The 18,056-nt window shown below is 44.9% G+C and overlaps 1 protein-coding gene across 3 annotated transcripts in view; it reads left to right on the top strand.

Annotated features, from left to right (window-relative positions):
• The window catches only part of SYT16 (synaptotagmin 16), a 142,519-nt gene that overhangs the window by 78,757 nt on the left and 45,706 nt on the right, over positions 1-18,056 (top strand). For 2 of the 3 annotated variants that reach the window (XM_073349901.1, XM_073349900.1), the window contains exon 2: positions 12,485-13,122. The exons of the other annotated variant lie outside the window; for it this stretch is intronic. In XM_073349901.1, coding sequence (XP_073206002.1) covers positions 12,558-13,122 — 565 coding nt within the window. In that variant the 5' untranslated portion in view covers positions 12,485-12,557. The remainder of the gene's footprint in view (positions 1-12,484; positions 13,123-18,056) is intronic. 3 annotated transcript variants of the gene reach the window in all.

The raw sequence follows: 18,056 nt of genomic DNA, 5'->3' as shown, positions 1-18,056 counted from the left end.
GCTAGAGCACTGCTCTGGGATCCAGGAGACTTGGATCCTATCACTGGTGCTGCCGCTAGCCTGCTGGCTGTCTTTGGGCAAGTCATGTCACTGCTCTGTGCCTCGGTTTTTCCATGTGTAAAATAGAGATAATGATAGCTCTTTTCATCAGCAGATGTGACTATGTAAGAGCTAGGCATTATTATTACTATTTCTTAATGAAGTGTTTGAACATATAAATACCATACTGTTTCTGTCTGTCCCACAGCCTAGCCAGCATTAGGTGTCTGATTTCTGTAGGCATCATGACAGAAGTGGATCTTGAGAGGGTGGGGGGTTGGACGTATGGGTCAGTTCAGGGACTTAAAGATCCGCCCATGCCTAAGGGGCATTGTGAAAAGGAGTGGAGAGAGGGGTGTCTAAAAGTATGTAGCATGTGGAATAATGTGTGGGTGTGTTCTCACACTGTTAACTGTGCAGCATTTGCTGGTGGTCCTTGGAGAGCCGACCACTTAGAGCTCCACAGATGTAAGGGGGAGATGAAAGGAAAGCAACAACAGATACTGTGATTATAACTTTTTTTCCACAGGAATTAAAAAAAATCTTTCAGAGTAGCAGCCGTGTTAGTCTGTATTCGCAAAAAGAAAAGGAGGACTTGTGGCACCTTAGAGACTAACCAATTTATCTGAGCATAAGCTTTCGTGAGCTACAGCTCACTTCATCGGATGCATTCAGTGGAAAATACAGGGGGGAGATTTATATACACAGAGAACATGAAACAATGAGTGTTATCATACACACTGTAAGGAGAGTGATCGCTTAAGATGAGCTATTACCAGCAGGAGAGCGGCGGCAGGGGTGAGGGAAGAAGAAAACCTTTTGTAGTGGTAATCAAGGTGGGCCATTTCCAGCAGTTGACAAGAACGTCTGAGGAACGGTGGGGGGTGGGGGGAATAAACATGGGGAAATAGTTTTACTTTGTGTAATGACCCATCCACTCCCAGTCTTTATTCAAGCCTAAGTTAATTGTATCCAGTTTGCAAATTAATTCCAATTCAGCAGTCTCTCGTTGGAGTCTGTTTCTGAAGTTTTTTTTTGTTGAAGAATTGCAACTTTTAGGTCTGTAATCGAGTGACCAAAGAGATTGAAGTGTTCTCCGGCTGGTTTATGAATGTTACAATTCTTGACTTCTGATTTGTGTCCATTTATTCTTTTACGTAGAGACTGTCCAGTTTAATTTGCAAACTGGATACCATTAACTTAGGCTTGAATAGAGACTGGTAGTGGATGGGTCATTACACAACGTAAAACTATTTCCCCATGTTTATTCCACACTCTCCCCCCCCCACTGTTCCTCAGATGTTCTTGTCAACCGCTGGAAATCGCCCACCTTGATTATCACTGCAAAAGGTTTTCTTCCCCCCACCCCCTGCCCCGCTCTCCTGCTGGTATTAGCTCATCTTAGGCGATCACTCTCCTTACAGTGTGTATAATAACACCCATTGTTTCATGTTCTCTGTGTATATAAATCTCCCCCCTGTATTTTCCACTGAATGCATCCGATGAAGTGAGCTGTAGCTCACGAAAGCTTATGCTCAAATAAATTGGTTAGTTTCTAAGGTGCCACAAGTCCTCCTTTTCTTTTTGCGAATACAGCCTAACACGGCTGCTACTCTGATACTTTCCTAGTGTTACTTTTCCATGCAAGCAATTGCTGTAATTGCCACAGGCTTGTTACATGATCACAGAGCAGAGGGGAGATAGGTAGGCCATGTGCTTGCAAAGCGTGGGGACTCAGGAGTCAGTCGGTCTAATTAGGTGGGGTCTGCACTACGAAAACGGTGTGAGAGCCCTTGTGTGCGCGTGTGAGCACACATACACTCATGTAGATGCTGAAAGTTACTCGCTGTGCCACCTTCTTGTTACTATTCAGAAACGAACTATCCAGTTGTGCTCATTTGACCAGTGGTCAGAGAATTTCTAAAGACCTGATTCTGGTCCCATATTGATTTTACACTGCTGTAACTCCATTCACTTCAGTGGAGATGCTCCTGATTTACATTGACATTGGGTCAGAATCTGGCCCTCCACTATATCACAGGCAACAGAATATAGTCGAGATGTGTTTCTCCCTACTCTCCACTTACCTCAGATCCCCCCAGGAACATAAGTATTGATTGCATTAGCACCTATGAGTACCAATCGTGGACCAGGGTGTACACCATTATGCTAGGTGTACTTGTCATGGATCTTGTTTATGCCCTGTTAACGCATCTCCTGCGAGTAACACTTTTGTGTGCTGGATCCCCTGTGACTCTGAAGCTGGGCTTTTGGGTGCCAGCTATCCCTGTCTCTCTCTGGTTATAACCACACAGCAAAGACAAACCCGCAGCTGACTCGGGCTCTTGGGGCTGTTTCATTAATGTTTAAATGTCTTGGCTCGGGGCTGGAGCCTGGGCTCTTGGACCCTGCAGTTTGGGAGAGTCCCAGAGCTCAGGCTCCAGTCCAAGTCCAGAAGTCTACGCAGCAATGAAACAGTCCCACAAGCCCAAGTCAGTTGGCACAGGCCAGCTGCGGGTTTTCTTTGCTGTGTTGACATAGCCTCCGCGGCTCCCTGCAGCAAGCCAGACTCCTGTGAGAGACTCCCCGCACTTCTGGGCACGGTGTTCTCAGTAAGTTTCTGCAGTGACGCCACCACACACGCCTTTGCAGAGGAAGGGAACCGTTTATCAGTTACCTGGAATACCGACTCTGACCATCCTTGGGTTAGCATGAAAGGTGGAAGCCAGGGCCTGCTTCCCTGTGCTCCATCCCCACTCTTTGTCTCTCTAAAGAGAGCCCTGTGGCTGTGTCTCTGAGGCCAGTTCTTAACACAGGTTCCTGTGTCCATTGTCCTTCCCTTGCAAAACCGTGCTGTGTTCACATATTCAGCTACCTCTGCAGCCAACATGTTGATTCTAGCCCAGACGGTCCTAGTGGCTATATATGTCAAATACCTAACCTGATCTCACATATTCCAGGGAGAAAAATCTGTTCTTCCCCAATGGGTAGCAGTGCAAGGTGCTCGGTACAGAGTCATGCAGATACTTCATAAAATATTAAGGGCAATTCTCACATTTGTCAAAGATGTATAAACACAGAACAAAAAGACAGTCCCTGTCCCAAAGAGGTTACAATCTAAGTAGAATAGTAATGTGCCTATATATGGAATAAGTAGTTTGGATCACACAGAGCAACTCACAGAACGGAATAAACCCTTTGGGGTCACGTTGCAATCAAACTGTCCTGATCCGATTTAATGATGCAGATGTTATTTCACGATGTTTGCGTTTAGGAATTGCAGAAACATTTTTCATCTTGTTTTCATACTATTTCTCTACATTGTAGACAAGCCTGGATTCGTGAAACAGCTCCTACCTATTATGAACAATTAACATCACGCTTACACAATAGATCTTACTATCGCTCTTCCCTCCTGCCCCCCATGATAACTGAAGGGGACAGTAATTTATAGTTGCCATTCTTTTACAAAAAGAGTGCACGTGACAAAGGATCAGCAAGAAAGGAGGCTAAATATCCTGACAAAAATGTGTTTTGTTATCGGGAAATCAGTTTTTAAAACAAATCCTGGCACAACTCCAAACATAGCTAGCTGCATGCAGAGCTGTGATGAGAGGAATAAGAAATTTCAGAATTCACTGCTTGGGCTCTAGAGCCTTCTCAGCCTCTGATCCTTGTTTTATATTGCACCCATTACTGTGATATCCTGTTTTGGGAGAAGTTCTTGAGAGTTAAAGCATCTATACTGCTCCTTTGCCTTCGAAAGTCTGTGTGACTGATGTACCCTCAGATACTACAGTGATCAGCGCTTGATACATGTATGTAGAAATTTACATGGTGGCCCCTGCCCTTCCCCATCTTTTACTTCTGGGGGCATTCTGTGCCAAAAAATTACAAAAATTCTGTGCATACTGGCCATACTGGGATTGTTGGGTGACTTGGCAGCAATTTGCCAATTTTCCAGCTCCGCTGCACAAGGAAACTAGGGTTACACAGTCTCCTCCACCAAACCCCCAATACGAGGGGACCTTTGAGGAACAGGAGGCTCGGGTGGACAAAGAGGCTACCCTTCAAACCCCTGTTTCATCTTCATCTCTGGGTGAGGCAGTCATGCCTCCACCACCATTTATGGCCAATGATTTTCATCAATTCCGGGACCTTGTGAAGAGGGTGGCTGACACCATCCAGATACTGTACTTCTTGAGGAAGTTAAAGACTCTCATCACAAACTCCTGGACACTTTGCATTCCGTGACACCCACTGGGGTTGCACTACCCATTAATGAACCATTCCTCGATCCAGCCAAGACATGTGGCAAACTCCTGCCATCATGCTGCCAACTTGTAAACAGGTGGATAAGAAATATTACATTGCCCCAGGAACTCAGAATTTCTGTTTTCCCATCTCCCTTCTAATTCCCTGGTGGTGGATGCTGTAAACAAATGGGGTAGACAGAATTACTCCAGGTCTGCTCCATAGGAAATGGCCAGAAAAGGTTAGACCTTTTTGGATGGAAGCCTACTCATCTGCAACTCTCCAATTTCAGTTCACAAATTATCAGGAGATTATGGCCAAGTATGACTACATTAATTACAACAAGTTTGCATCCTTTTTCGATTATCTTCCTTAGGAGCACAGAGAACACTTCCTTCTGGGCCATCATTAAGGAGGGTCAATTATCAGCCAGAAGCTCTCTCCAAGCATCCTTGGATGCTGCAGACACTGTTGCTAGATCCACCTCCACAGCAGTTGTCATGTGCAAGGTGTTGTGGCTCCAGTTGTTGGGATTCCCAAGAGAGGTTCAGAATACTGTTGAGGACCTCCCATTTGATGGTCAGAAGCTCTTCTTGTGACCTATGGAGAACTTGGGAACTATGCATATGCTGAAGGACTCCAGGGTCATGTTGAGGTCTCTGGGTGTATATATATCCCTACAAACAAGAAGAGAGTTAGCATGTCTCAAACTACACAGAGATCACGCCTGGCTCAGTTCCCTGGTTTTCACAGAATCACCAATCCCATGGTGAGAGAGAGAGATTCCAGAGGAAAAGAGCTTGCCACCCTCCTTCAGTGAGTACCTACTCATCATCGGAACGGCAATTTTGACAGGTTGGCCGAGGCTTTGTCTCCTCTGTCATCTCTAGTTTGCAAGCTCCAACCTTTTGCCCACCTCCCCACTTTGGAGATTGCCTTTCCCATTTCCAACAGGTGTGGCGGTGTAGGTATCTCTTACGAGACTACACTTAGTCAAGAAATACACTCCCTCTTTTGTTTAGGAATGATAGAACCAGTTCCGTCACCTCACAGGAGGAAAGGGTTTTACTCAAAGTATTTTCTCATGCCAAAGGAGGACAGAGGATGGAGATTGTTCTGAGATCTAAGCTGACTGAACAAATTTGTAAAGTCTCAGAAGTTCCTGATGGTGACTCTGGCAGCTATAATCCCTTTTCTAGAGGCAGGAGGTAGGCATCCTGTAGGTCAAGGGCCAAAAACCAATTTCCTTATAGTGACATATCCCGAGCACGGGGGTTACCTGGATTTCACCATGGGCTAGGATAATTTTCAGTGCTGAGTACTTCCCTTCAGCTTCTCTTCAGTCTCAAATAAATTTTTCAAGGGTTTAGCAGTAGCGGCTAAAAGTCATTTAGCCTTCAGCGAGAAGTAATTTTAGTCTTCCCATATCTTGAAGACTGGCTAGTACAAAGCAGTACTAACTTCCACCTAGACAGCTCTCGTCCTCTTTCAGGAGTTGGGTTTCCAGCTAAACTTAAATAAGTCCAGGTTAGCCCCTGAACAGAGAATACATTTCACAGGGACGTGTTTGGATTCATTGGCAGCCAGGGCCTTCCTTCTCACAGACAGATTCATAACTTTGTTGAATCTGGTCAGGACAATTCAAGGACGCAACTGTACTACAGCAAGGAACTGTTTGCAGCTCCTGGGTCATACAGCAGCTTGCACCTTAGTGATCAATCATGCAGGATCATGCCTCCACTGCTTTCAGGGCTGGTTCAGGAGGATGATCTATTCCTCAACGACAGCTTGGACAAACAGGTTACAGTTTCCCTCCAGGTGAAGAACTCCCTGGATTGGTGGAAAGGCCAACACAGTATCTGCACAGGCATCCCTTTCATCTGCCCAGCTCCAACAATAACTGTGACAATGGACACATCCCTGTTTAGGGTGGGGAGCACACACCTCAACACACTCACAACTCAGGGCAGATGATCATCTCAGGAAACTGATCTCCGTATCAACGTGTTGGAACTCAGGGAAGTCAGGAGTGGCTGTCTTCAGTTCCTACCCCTTATCAGTGGCAAATCAATCAGGAGCAGGATGGATATGTACCTTGCGTGTTCTATATCAATACACAGGGAGGAGCAAGATCACCCTCCCTATGTACCAAAGCTATAAACTAGTTATGGAAGTTATGGAGTACAGCCCATCAGATTCAGATCTCAGCCGTTTACCTTCCTGGAGTCCAGAATGTCACAGCCAATAGGCTCAGCAGATACTTCTCCCAGGACTATGAATGGGAGTTGGACTCTCAAATCCTTCTTGGGATATCCCAGAAGTGGGGACTTCCCCAGGTGGACCTATTTGCCATGTCCAGCAACAGGATGTCCCTTATTTTGCTAAAGAGGAGCCTAGGTTGCCTCTCTTTTTGGGAGATGTCTTTCTCCTTCTTTGTACAAAGGGCCTGTTTTACACATTGCCTCCAACAACACTAATTCTAAGAGTGATGAACAACATCAGGCAGGACAAGGCCAGGGTTGTCCTTGTAGTACCAACTTGGCCAAGGCAAGGTTGGTGTCCTTACGTGCTTTACCTGTGTGTCCAACCAATGTTCAAGCTTTTGACTGTCCCTCATCTCCTCTTCCAGGAAATGGGTCTTGTGTTTCAGTGCAACCTAGGGGTAAAGCAGGGCTCCAAGGATACCTCCCAGATGGTTCATGGGATTATAATCCACCTGCTCAACAGGAGTACAACAAGTATTATTAAACAGTAGAAGGGAATCAAATAGAATTACTTATGTAAGCAGAGTCAGGATGAGCTCCACCCTGACATCTGGTAGTGAGTTGTGGCAAGTTGTGGAAAAGAACTTCAGGGGCTGATTTCATTTGCATAGGCACACCCATCCCACCTAGCATGAGCCCATAGCTGCCCAAATGGTCACTTTGGTTGCTGTGGGATCCCCAGTTTCTCTGTTATTGGGGCAGGAAGAATAAATTGTTGTTATCCTGATTCTGTGAATCAAGGACAGTGGAACTGTACTTGGCCTTTTGTTACGATGAAGGGACTCGCCATCAACTAAGTAGCGCTCGCTAGGCAAGGGACATGGGTTCCAAAACTCAGTGAATTGAGAGAGGCTGGGGACAGGTATTAATACTTGGTGGCATGGGCCCCCTGGTGAGGGCCTTACATGCTAATTGCACTTCCTCCTCTCTCCACTGTGGAATATCAGAGCTAATTTTGATTCCATTAGGAGTCTAGTTACAGGCTGCTGAGCTGAATTCACTTTGGACCAATGGTGCACCAGCACTGAAGCTCCCCTACTACAAGCTGAAATCACAAAAGAGCTGAACTTACTAAGAGCTGAAATCACTGAGTGTGTGTTAAGTAGGGGGGAGCCTGAAGATATATTGCGGAGCAGTTTATGGGACAGCTGGCAGAGCACAGCAGAGCGGCTCTTGGAGCAGAGCAGTTTGCGGGATGGCTGGAGTGGCTCATGGGACAGCTGGCAGAGCAGAGCGGCTGGTGGAGCGGAGCGGAGCCCCATGGAGAGGTGGGGCAATTGGCTTTGGACCACATAAGGTGCCCCTTAACCCCACCTCCCGTCTCCACCCAGGTTGGGAGGTAAAACTCTGCAGATAAACTTTCAAACTCTGGTGCTGCACTGACCAGGGACAGAGACTTTTGGGACTTTGGGTGACTTTGGATTGCTGGACTCAAGAACCAAAGGGAAAGGGCATGCCCCAATTTGCTTGGGGTGGGTTTTTTTGCTCATGGGTTGTGTTATGAATTCTGTTGGTGGTGTTTCCCCAACATAATGCCACATTGTTTCTCTGTTATTAAAAGGCTTTTGCTACACTCAGACTCTGTGCTTGCGAGAGGGGAAGTATTGCCTCTTGGAGGCGCCCAGCGGGGGTGACATATATTCGTCCCAGGTCACTGGGTGGGGGCTCAAGCCGGTTTTGCATTGTGTTATTGGAATGGAACCCCTAGATACTGAACCCGGCCCTTGTTGCTGCCAACTCTGACAGGCAGAAGGGTTGCACTTAAATTCAGAAATGGAAGAGGTTCAGCCACTGATGTCACCATCACCATCCTGTGCCTGAATCTTCTCCGCTCTTAGCCATCTGCTGGACTTAAAAAACTGAGTATATCAATTAGCTCTGTTAAAGGTTCATCACCCTGCGATATCAGCTTTTCATTTCCCTCGAGATGGGTATTCCATTTTTGTGCACCATATGTCCTTGAGATCTATTAAGGGTCTGGCTAATCTTTATCCACAGGGTAAAGATGCTACTATGATTTGGGATCTCAACCTGGTACTTAAATATCTTATGGGACCTCTGTTTGAATCTATGGCGACCTGCTTCTTGCTTCACTTATCTATAAAGACTGCCTTTCTAGTAGCTTTCATGTCAGCCCACAGGGTTGGAGAGATTGGACCCTTGATGGCAGAACCCCCATTTATAATGTTTTTCAAGGACAAGGTCTTACTATCACCACACCCTAAGTTCTTAGCTAAGGTGTGGTCAGATTTACATCTGAACCAGTCTAGTCATCTACCTAGGAATGGAATGATGGTACATCCGACAGTTACTGTCATGACTGGGATGCTGGGGGGTCAGGCCTAGTTGTTGAAGCGGGAGTCAGGCCTAGTGGTCAGAGCAGGAGTTGGGAATCAAGAGTTGAGCCAGGGATCAGAGTCAGGAGGAAGCAGGGCTGGAGCATAGTGGAACAGGACAGGAGCAAGGCTGGAAACAAGGCAAGCACAGGAACACTCGCAGTTGCGCACATAAGAATCGAGACACCAGGGACCTGCTGCTGAGCTTAAAACAGGCCTGGTCTGCTGGCTCCCTTCAGCCAATCAGGTGGGCAGGTCAATCAGGTGGTCCTGCCGCAACTTGTCTGAGCTCATTTATCTGTCTGGAGGCTGGGCTGGCTAGTCCTCAGGCTCAGCTGAAGGAAGTCACTCCTTACAGTTACCATCGCTCATAATATAATCTATAAAGAAATCAGTGTATTGATTGTAGGGATTTCATAGTGATGGTTGTGGCGCTTTCTCTTATATGCCTAACATCGACCCTTCTACCCATCTGATTTTCTAAAAGAAAGGAAACAATTAATAACTACACAGGCTATTTAGCCTGAAACGTCTCACGAGAGGGAGAAAAGGTTGGGGATGTTTGAAGTGAAGCTGATAAGCTGTTTTTTGGTGGTTTTTTTTTTTGAGATATACACGTTAAAAATAAGTGGTACTTGCTCCCACCAACGTTTCACTTATTGTTCTCATCAATTTTTCTCCCTCCATAACTCAGTTTTTAAAAATGTGAGTTGAGATTGGTGAAGTTATTTAAAACGAAAATTCTTAGCGTTGGAAGGGCCTTGCTGTGACGCACGTTGACCTTCTGCCAGGGGGCACCAAGAGGTCGTTGGCTCACAGACGTGAGTGAGTAACCCCTCACAAAAATGCAGAAAGGTTTTGTTCTCTTTATTTTTAAACCAACTATTCCATTTTAGAAGCAATGTTTAGCTACTGTGCTTAGCAATCATCGCTGGATAGAGCAAACCCAAATCATCCTGACCCAAAAAGCCCCGAAAGGCCTAACTCTCTCTTTCCAAGCTGTCAATGCTGCCAGTGTCCCCTAACAACGTCTACAGTGCAGTGACTCATCACTAGAAAAATCTGCAGCACACTGAAAACATATCATTTGGAGACGGTGGAAAATGAATTGAATTCAGAGTCAAAACAAATAGATCATATGAGGAAGAGTGGCTGGATGGGAGCCGGGGGGACAGTGAAGGGAATGGGCGTGATTGATTGCATGGGAAATATGACCTTGGTTTAATAGGCCACTGAAATCAATGGCAAGCTTCCAGTTGACTCCAAGTGGCATTGGATCAGTGTCTGCGCATGTACGGAAAGGCTTTGTGACCCCCATTAACTTTTAAAAACGTATTGTCAAAGATTTAGTCACCCACACTTTTATCACCAGGATAATGATTATACTTTTAAGCATGCTCTAATGATGACAAATGTCTTGGAGATTTCTGCAAAACGAACCATAGCCAGTTAAATGAACGTCATTTGGCAAAATAATCAGTCATGGAAGGTGCAGATTGAAGAGATCGACTGAGTCATCCACATCTAATTCAGTGGGGAGCTACTCTCTAAAAAAAGACTGGACAAAAGACTCTCCCTAGTTTTATGTATCCTAGGAAATGGGGCTCCTGTCAGTTTCCTTTGGATACTATTCTGCAGCCTTATGCATATAACTGTTGAGAGGTTTTCTTGATGGTCCCCTTCTATTTTCTCTTTCTTAATGTATAATTCTTCTCTCTTCTGGGGTGAAACCCTGGCCCCCTTGAAGTCAGTTATGTCAGTGAGGCCCAGATTTCACCCCCGGGATGTGACGGAGTAGGGAGTATTAATGTGGTAATGGTGCAGGGGAGTTTTACTCATTTACTGTCTGCATTAATACTAGATGGAGATGGGAAATAAGGGTGTGACTTCACTGAGGGATGACACTGGACAGCCAGCACCTAAAGGGTGGTGGCTGCCCTTCGTAATCTGAGCCCAGGAGGGGGTTGGGGCCAGGTGACACCTTCTGCCCCCGGGAAGCTGGGCAAAGGCTGGAGGAGTTTCAGTTTGTAGCTTGATGGTGAAACAGGCCCAGCACCTGGGTCAGGGCTCCCCACCCCCCAGGAAGGACCTGACTGAGGGGTCCTGTTTTCTGTTCCTACTAGCTCTGTTTTAGACTCTGGTCCTGTTGTCTAATTAGCCTTCTGTTTTACTGGCTGGCTGAGAGTCACGGTGAATTGCAGGGAGTGGGGGCTGCAGGGCCCTGACTCCCCCACACTCAGTGACAGTCCCCCTCTATTTCCCTTTCTTAATGTAGTTATGCCTATCTATATTGCCCTGTGGCACACTGTATAATTCTTCTCTCTTTTGGGGTGAAACCTGGCCCTCTTGAAGTCAATGGAATCAGTAAGGCCCAGATTTCATGTAAACATTTTTTCCCCCTTGTAGTTGTCACTGACCCAAGCAGTACAGGTGGCTTAATCTTTCCTCCTAAATCCATTAGCTTTCTGGCAATTTTTGTTCCTCTTCTCTGAACTCCCCCTGAATTTGCTGATATCTTTCTGGTAATGTGTGGAAAGATTTTCCAAAGGCACACAAAGAGCAGATGTGCCAGAGGCATGCAGAGAAGGGCCCATTGCCTTCCTGCAGTCCTTAGGAAGATGAAAAAATGACACACATTCCTGTTTTGGATTGAGATTAGTTTTAAAAATTGAGATATTTAAATCTCTCTCCACACACTACTTCCAGAAACCTGTCTTAGGTTCTGGTTCTGCAAGGTATGTAAGCGCATGCCTAACATTAAGCCTCTGACTAGTCCCACTTAATTCAACGGGACTGCTGACAATGCGGAAAGTTAGACAAGCTTAACTGCCTTGCTGAATCAGGGCCTGAGTGTAGAAAATGGTTATGTTTCATTTAAACATCAAAAGAACATTGTGGTTACGCTCAGCTTCCTCTTCCTCTGCCAACAATTGATGTCAAAATGCTCCTTTTAAGCCTTCTCATAGAAATGAATACAGCCTATTGACTTGTGTTCCCCCACGGGAACCGACATTTGTGTAGTGAATGGCTAGAGCATAGTTTTGGGAGTGGGGAGTGCTGCTGCTGTCTGACAATGATTGACTGTGTGACCTTTAGGCAAGTCAATTAAAAAAACAAACAAACAAAAGAATTTCTGTGCCTCAGTTTCCCCATCTTTAAGGTGGATATAATATGATACTTAACTCAAGGGGGTGTTAAGGGAATAAAGGTTTGTAAGTGCTTTGAGAACCTTGGCTTAAATTTGCTATATAAGCACAGAGTATTTTTATATAGATCGTTCTGGTGTTAATAGTGTAATGTATGAGCACCACGAGAAGTGCTGGCGTTCAAATGGTCTCTATTTAAATTTTTGTCATAATGGCTTTTATCTCGCTGCTGTAGGATTATCTGGAGCTCTTTGCTGTCTGCTACAAAATGCATGCCTTGCTGTGTAATCTTGGACTTCTGGTGGTGGCTTAGTGGCGGTATCTCTAAGCTGGTGGACGGGTTCTTGCCTTTCCTTCTCTCTAGGCTGGATAGTTTTGATAGATAACACATAGAAGCTGATGGACAAGTGATTTACGGTAATCTCTTATGATGCTTATTCTATAGCTCACAGAATTGTAAGTGTGGCATGCTGGCAAAACTGAACAACTGATCATCAGATACGGGTCATGGTATAAGCATGGCTTCTCAGAATGCTCAGAGTTTCCTCCAGCCACTCTCCTCCTGGATGTCACGGATGTACGAAGCTGTCCAGCAGGTGGGAGACTCCTTATCTGCTTCATTGGTCAACTTGAGCAGAGTGGACCACAAGTCGGAGGAAGATGGAAACCAGGACTTAGAAGACAGTGACGGCAGTTACAAGGACTACTCTGAAGATTCAGAAGATGAAGGAAGCTTTAGCCAGAACACGAAAGATGCTGAACACGTGCATCCTGAAGACGGTGACTTTCCATCAACAAGTCATGATCTTGATTCCCAGGCACCTGCCCGGGGCTCCGACATGTGTCTGCAATGGCAGAAAAGAGTGAGAAGTGGCACCAGCTCCTTAGAGCAACGTCCAGACAACACCAGCTCTCTGTCATCCCAGGGGTTTTACCAAGAATATGACGACCACCAGCTGCTAGGTATGCTTCCTGCCATACCCGAGGAGGAAGGCTACCTCAACAGGCAGATAAGGGACCTTCAGCGTGACCTTGATATGCCTGGCTCATTAGAAAATATTAATGGAAAGGCATGTGTGGAAGGTAAGATGGTGGTTACCACCCAGCAGCATTATGTAAGAGGGCCCATTTCTCTCCTTTGACTTTGATTGATTTAGTTATTAATCTGCTCATTTTATTTTACATCATCTCTTGTAGATTTCTCACAGCTTCAAAATCCCCAAACCAACCATGCTAATGGCCCTGATTCTCCTCTGTCTTTCAGAATAAATTGCATTAAAGTGAGTGGAGTTCAACGGGTGTAAAGACACGGTAGGTTAGAGGAAAATCAGGTCCTGTTACCATATTAAGAAATGCAGTTCATTTCCCGCATTTATTCAATTCAGGCTCATGAGCTTGACATGTTAGTGTGCTGTGGATTTCAGCCAAAATGCTTCAGGTATCAGAACCCTTCAAAGGGAGCTTTTCACCTTAAGCCTTCACTTTGAGAAGCATCTGCTTGTACATCATTGCTTAAAAAAAAAATGAAACCTTGCCAGGAACCTCAAGATGTTTCTGTGTGGCTTGCAGTGAAATGCGGTACTGAAGGATAGATGTGTTTCGAGAGTTACAGGTGAAATATTCCCAGATCACTTTTTCTCCTCACAACTTTTCAAATGAGATTCAAGAGGACGCTAGGCAGAAAATGGCAGGAAATGGATCAGAATTTGATTTTTTTTAAAAATTAAGTTAAATTAATAGTTTCAGGGGTCTGAATCTCAGCTGCCCAAAGGATGCATACCAGATATCCCCCTAATAATGGCTTCAAGACTGGGCTTGAAAAGTTTATGGAGGGGATGGTATAATGAGACTGCTTTCAATGGCATGTAGCTGATCTGCGACTGTTAGCAGCAAATATCTCCAACAGCTGGTGATTGGACACTAGGTGAGGAGGGCTCTTAGTTACTACAGAGAATTCTTTCCCAGGTGTCTGGCTGGTGGGTCTTGTCCACATGCTCAGGGTCTCACTGATCACCATATTTGGCGTTGGGAAGAAATTTCCCCCAGGTCAGATTGGCAGAGACCATGCGTTTTGTTTTTTTTTTGCCTTCCTCTGCACCATGGGGTATGGTCACTTGCAGATTTAAACTAGTGTAAATGGTGGATTCTCTGTAACTTGAAGTCTTTAAACCATCATTTAAGGACTTAAGTAACTCAGCCAGAGGTTAGGCTTCTATTACAGGAATGGGTGGGCGAGGTACTGTGGCCTGTAATGTGCAGGAGGTGAGACTAGAATAAATCATGCCAGCGGAGGGCAACAAAAATGATTAGGGGGCTGGAGCACATGACTTATGAGGAGAGGCTGAGGGAACTGAGATTATTTAGTCTGCAGAAGAGAAGAGTGAGGGGGGATTTGATAGCTGCTTTCAGCTACCTGAAAGGGGGTTCCAAAGAGGATGGATCTAGACTGTTCTCAGTGGTAGCAGATGACAGAACAAGGCAAAATGGTCTCAACTTGCAGTGTGGGAGGTTTAGGTTGGATATTAGGAAAAGCTTTTTCACGAGGAGGGTGGTGAAGCACTGGAATGGGTCACTTAGGAAGGTGGTGGAATCTCCTTCTTTAGAGGTTTTTAAGGTCAGGCTTGACAAAGCTCTGGCTGGGTTGATTTAATTGGGAATTGGTCCTGCTTTGAGCAGGGGGCTGGACTAGATGACCTGAGGTCCCTTCCATTCCTCATATTCTATGATTCTATGATTATGATGTTTCATTTGAGCCTTTGAGTCTATAAGTTAAATGTATAGTTTCAAGGGTCTGTATGGCAGCTACCCAAAGGATGCAGACCAGTTTTCCCCCTAATAACGGAAAGAGAGGGCTGCAATAATCTTAAAACTTTCGCTGATGAGCAACTTTAAGCACAACACCCTTTGAGGGAGGTGGGTGGTGGTGGTGGTCTGGAATTTCTATGCTTCTGCACTATATTGCATGTGACCTCATTGTGTGTATGTTCATGTGGAATTTATTCTATCAATCCACTTTCCATGTGCGATCAGGGAGAGCTGGCAGAGGTGTAAGCCTATGTGGACACTGCATGAAAACTAGTATCCTGACTACGTTGTATATAGGTAATGATGTATTAAAGCCATTGTTTCGGGGAATTCATATTTTCTCTTGGCCTAGGGTAAAATTTTCAAAAGTGATTTAGGAGCATAGGGGCTTGTCTACACAGGAAAGTTAATTTGGATTTAAAGTGGAATAGCTATTCCTGAATAACTCCATGTGTTGGACTCGCTTATTCTGGAATAAGAAATCCTTGTTTCAAATTGGCTTAATCCACTTCCAAGGAGTGTAAAGGGCTTGTTCACACAGGGAGTTATTCTGGAATAGCTATTAGATCAAGCTGATTCAGAGTAAGGCACTGTTATTCTGGAGTAAGAGTATCCACAGAGGTAGTTCATCAGAAATAGTTAATCTGGCATAACTCCCTGTGTAGACAAGTCCTAAGACTTCCAAGTGCTTAACTCTTTTGAAACTGGCATTTAGACACTTCCGAAAATTTGAACCTGCTGTTGGAAAAGCTCTCCCCTGAGGGCAGCTAAACACTTTTAACTCTCCCCTGAGGGCGGCTAAACACCTTTGACTCTCACCTCCGGTATGGTGCTTGATACTGCACAGGATCTGGCCTTTTGTTTTGGTACTTGGTGGGGAGATGAGACATGGATGGTGTAAATCTTGGCAGTGACCCTTCAAGAAAAATTTAAATATGTCCTTTGCTTTCTTCCCCCTGCACCATCATTCCCATTAAATAAGTAAATAATTAGAAAGGAAGGAATAACCAGCCAATAATACTCTTTCCCACCATCATCCCCTTCCCCCAAACTCCCCTGCCTGATGTCTTTGATACTGTATTTTAGAGCTGGATCAATGTGAATTCTCAAGTTAGAAATCCAGGCCTCAGTAGTGGTGTCTACTAGAGGGTGAAATTCACATATGCTGCATGAAGCCAGAGTAATCAGGCATTTATGTGGTTGTGCAAGGGGATGAAATTGTGCCCCTTCCCCAAACTGAGGGCAGGATTTGACATTAAAGGATTGGAATAGTGGCCATGTTCTCTCAGCGCCTATTCTATGGGAGTTCCTGGCCACCGCATCCATGTTAGTTCCTATGGCCTGACCCCTACCAGTCTCTCTCCACATTAGCCTATATGGAGCCATCATGGAGCCCTACTCTGCAGAGCTCCCCACCCCTGCCCAGCTGCTTTGCCCGAAGCCCCTTCCTTTTCACCTGTAAGCACCAGCTTTCCACAATCCTAGTGCTTTTTCCTCCACTATGCACTGCACTACGGACCATATTGTGCCCTCATGACTTGATTGATGGCGGTGAAGTTGCAGGCATGGATCAAGGGCAAGATATGGCATGAAGGCCTGGCTTCTTTCATCTCAGAGCTATCTAAAACATATACATTGCAGCAGCTTGCTATAAAGTGTGAAAGCACTGAACCATGATTGAAAGTGTCTTTCCTGAGATTTATTTTTTTATTAAATTTCCCCTGTCTCGGATGTGATTGAACATGTTCTGCTACCCAAAGTGTGGCATACCCCTTCCTAAACATACATGCCCCTCCTTCATCTCTCCCGTTGCTCTTTGGATCTGTTGATTTACTGAGCATATGAAATGATCTGTTGATAACTGAGATGTGAGAAGATGGGATACCCTGACAACTTCAAATTTCAGATCTGGATTGAAATGATCAAGGGAAATGTAAGAGGTATCCTTGTTTCTGTTAGCTTTCTTCCTAACCCTAAATGACAACATAAGTGAGCATATGGGCTGGCTGGCATACAGTAAAGGAGAGTCATTCACTAGCATAAATATTAAACTTCTGAAAAATTTTCATCTCGCGTTTGGCATTATTTCCCTTGGTCCTGTAAAATACATGTTTCCTGTTTATCCTTGGACTCTTTTCAGAACATTGCATCTTGATTTTATTGTACTTAATGTACCATATTCTCCTTTACAACAGAAGATTTTAAAGCTAAATTGGCACAAAACAAGAGTGATGCTTGAATGCTTTTTGTTGCCATGGCAATATTTCTGGGCACTTACTGAAGACCTGGTTGCCAATAGTAATGTAACAGAGAAAATAGATACACTTCATTTAGCAGCCACAGATGATTAATAGGCACAGAGACCCATTACAGGGTGATCCTAATATAGGCTATGCTAGTTTTAAAAAAACAGCAGCAAAAGAAAAGCCTTTTGGTGGAAAAACATCACCTTTTGCTAGGTGAAGTAAAGATGACATAATTGCAGTTAAAAATTGGGTGGAAAAGACCGATTTTTATCAAATAAGTTTTTTAGCAGATGGTTTTCAGCCACCTTTTTTTTTTTTTTTTTTTTTTTGCTTTCAAGAAATGTGCTCCCTATTTTCTAAAGTAGCCCTTCTGCTGGCCTCAGTGCATTCCAAGCGTAGATTATTGAAAGGCATTTCTAGGCTAAGGGGTGTAAGTATCTGAGCATTGAAATCTTTGAGTTCTCAGATCACACTGCTGATAGGTAACGTGGCACATGCTGATCTGCTGTGGCGCAGATTTGCCTGCCAGGGAATCCCTGCGCTGAGCCCCCAGTCTATAACTAAGAGATGCAAATGCTGTTGTACCACAGATGCATTGAGAAGTTCTAGCACTCTTTCACTTTGGTCACTTTTGGTCCATTGTCAGAAAACTAGATACATATGAGATCTGTATAAGACGCACTGGAGACTGGATACCCCATCAGTATTTAACTGAAGCTCAGTTGCTTTACTCCATATTCCTCTGTCACACCAGCTTAGCACCAGCGTGGAGGAAACCACCTTCTTCGGCTGTCCCTTGATGCGAGGATGATGTCTGCCAAGGGGGTTCATTGGTGCGGTTTTAAGTGGCTGAGGAGCCCCGTTCTTGCCCTGCAAATTTTCCCACAGAAGTGACAGTTGTGATCTTGGAGGAGACCTAGTTGTTGGCTGGAATGTTGTGCCCTTTTTTCCTCCTTTGTCGCGGCC

This window comes from Lepidochelys kempii, chromosome 6 (assembly GCF_965140285.1).
Source record: "Lepidochelys kempii isolate rLepKem1 chromosome 6, rLepKem1.hap1, whole genome shotgun sequence".
NCBI lineage: Eukaryota > Metazoa > Chordata > Testudines > Cheloniidae > Lepidochelys > Lepidochelys kempii.
The sequence above is the reverse complement of the archived record's forward strand: the minus strand, read 5'-3'. Positions and strand labels throughout refer to the sequence as shown.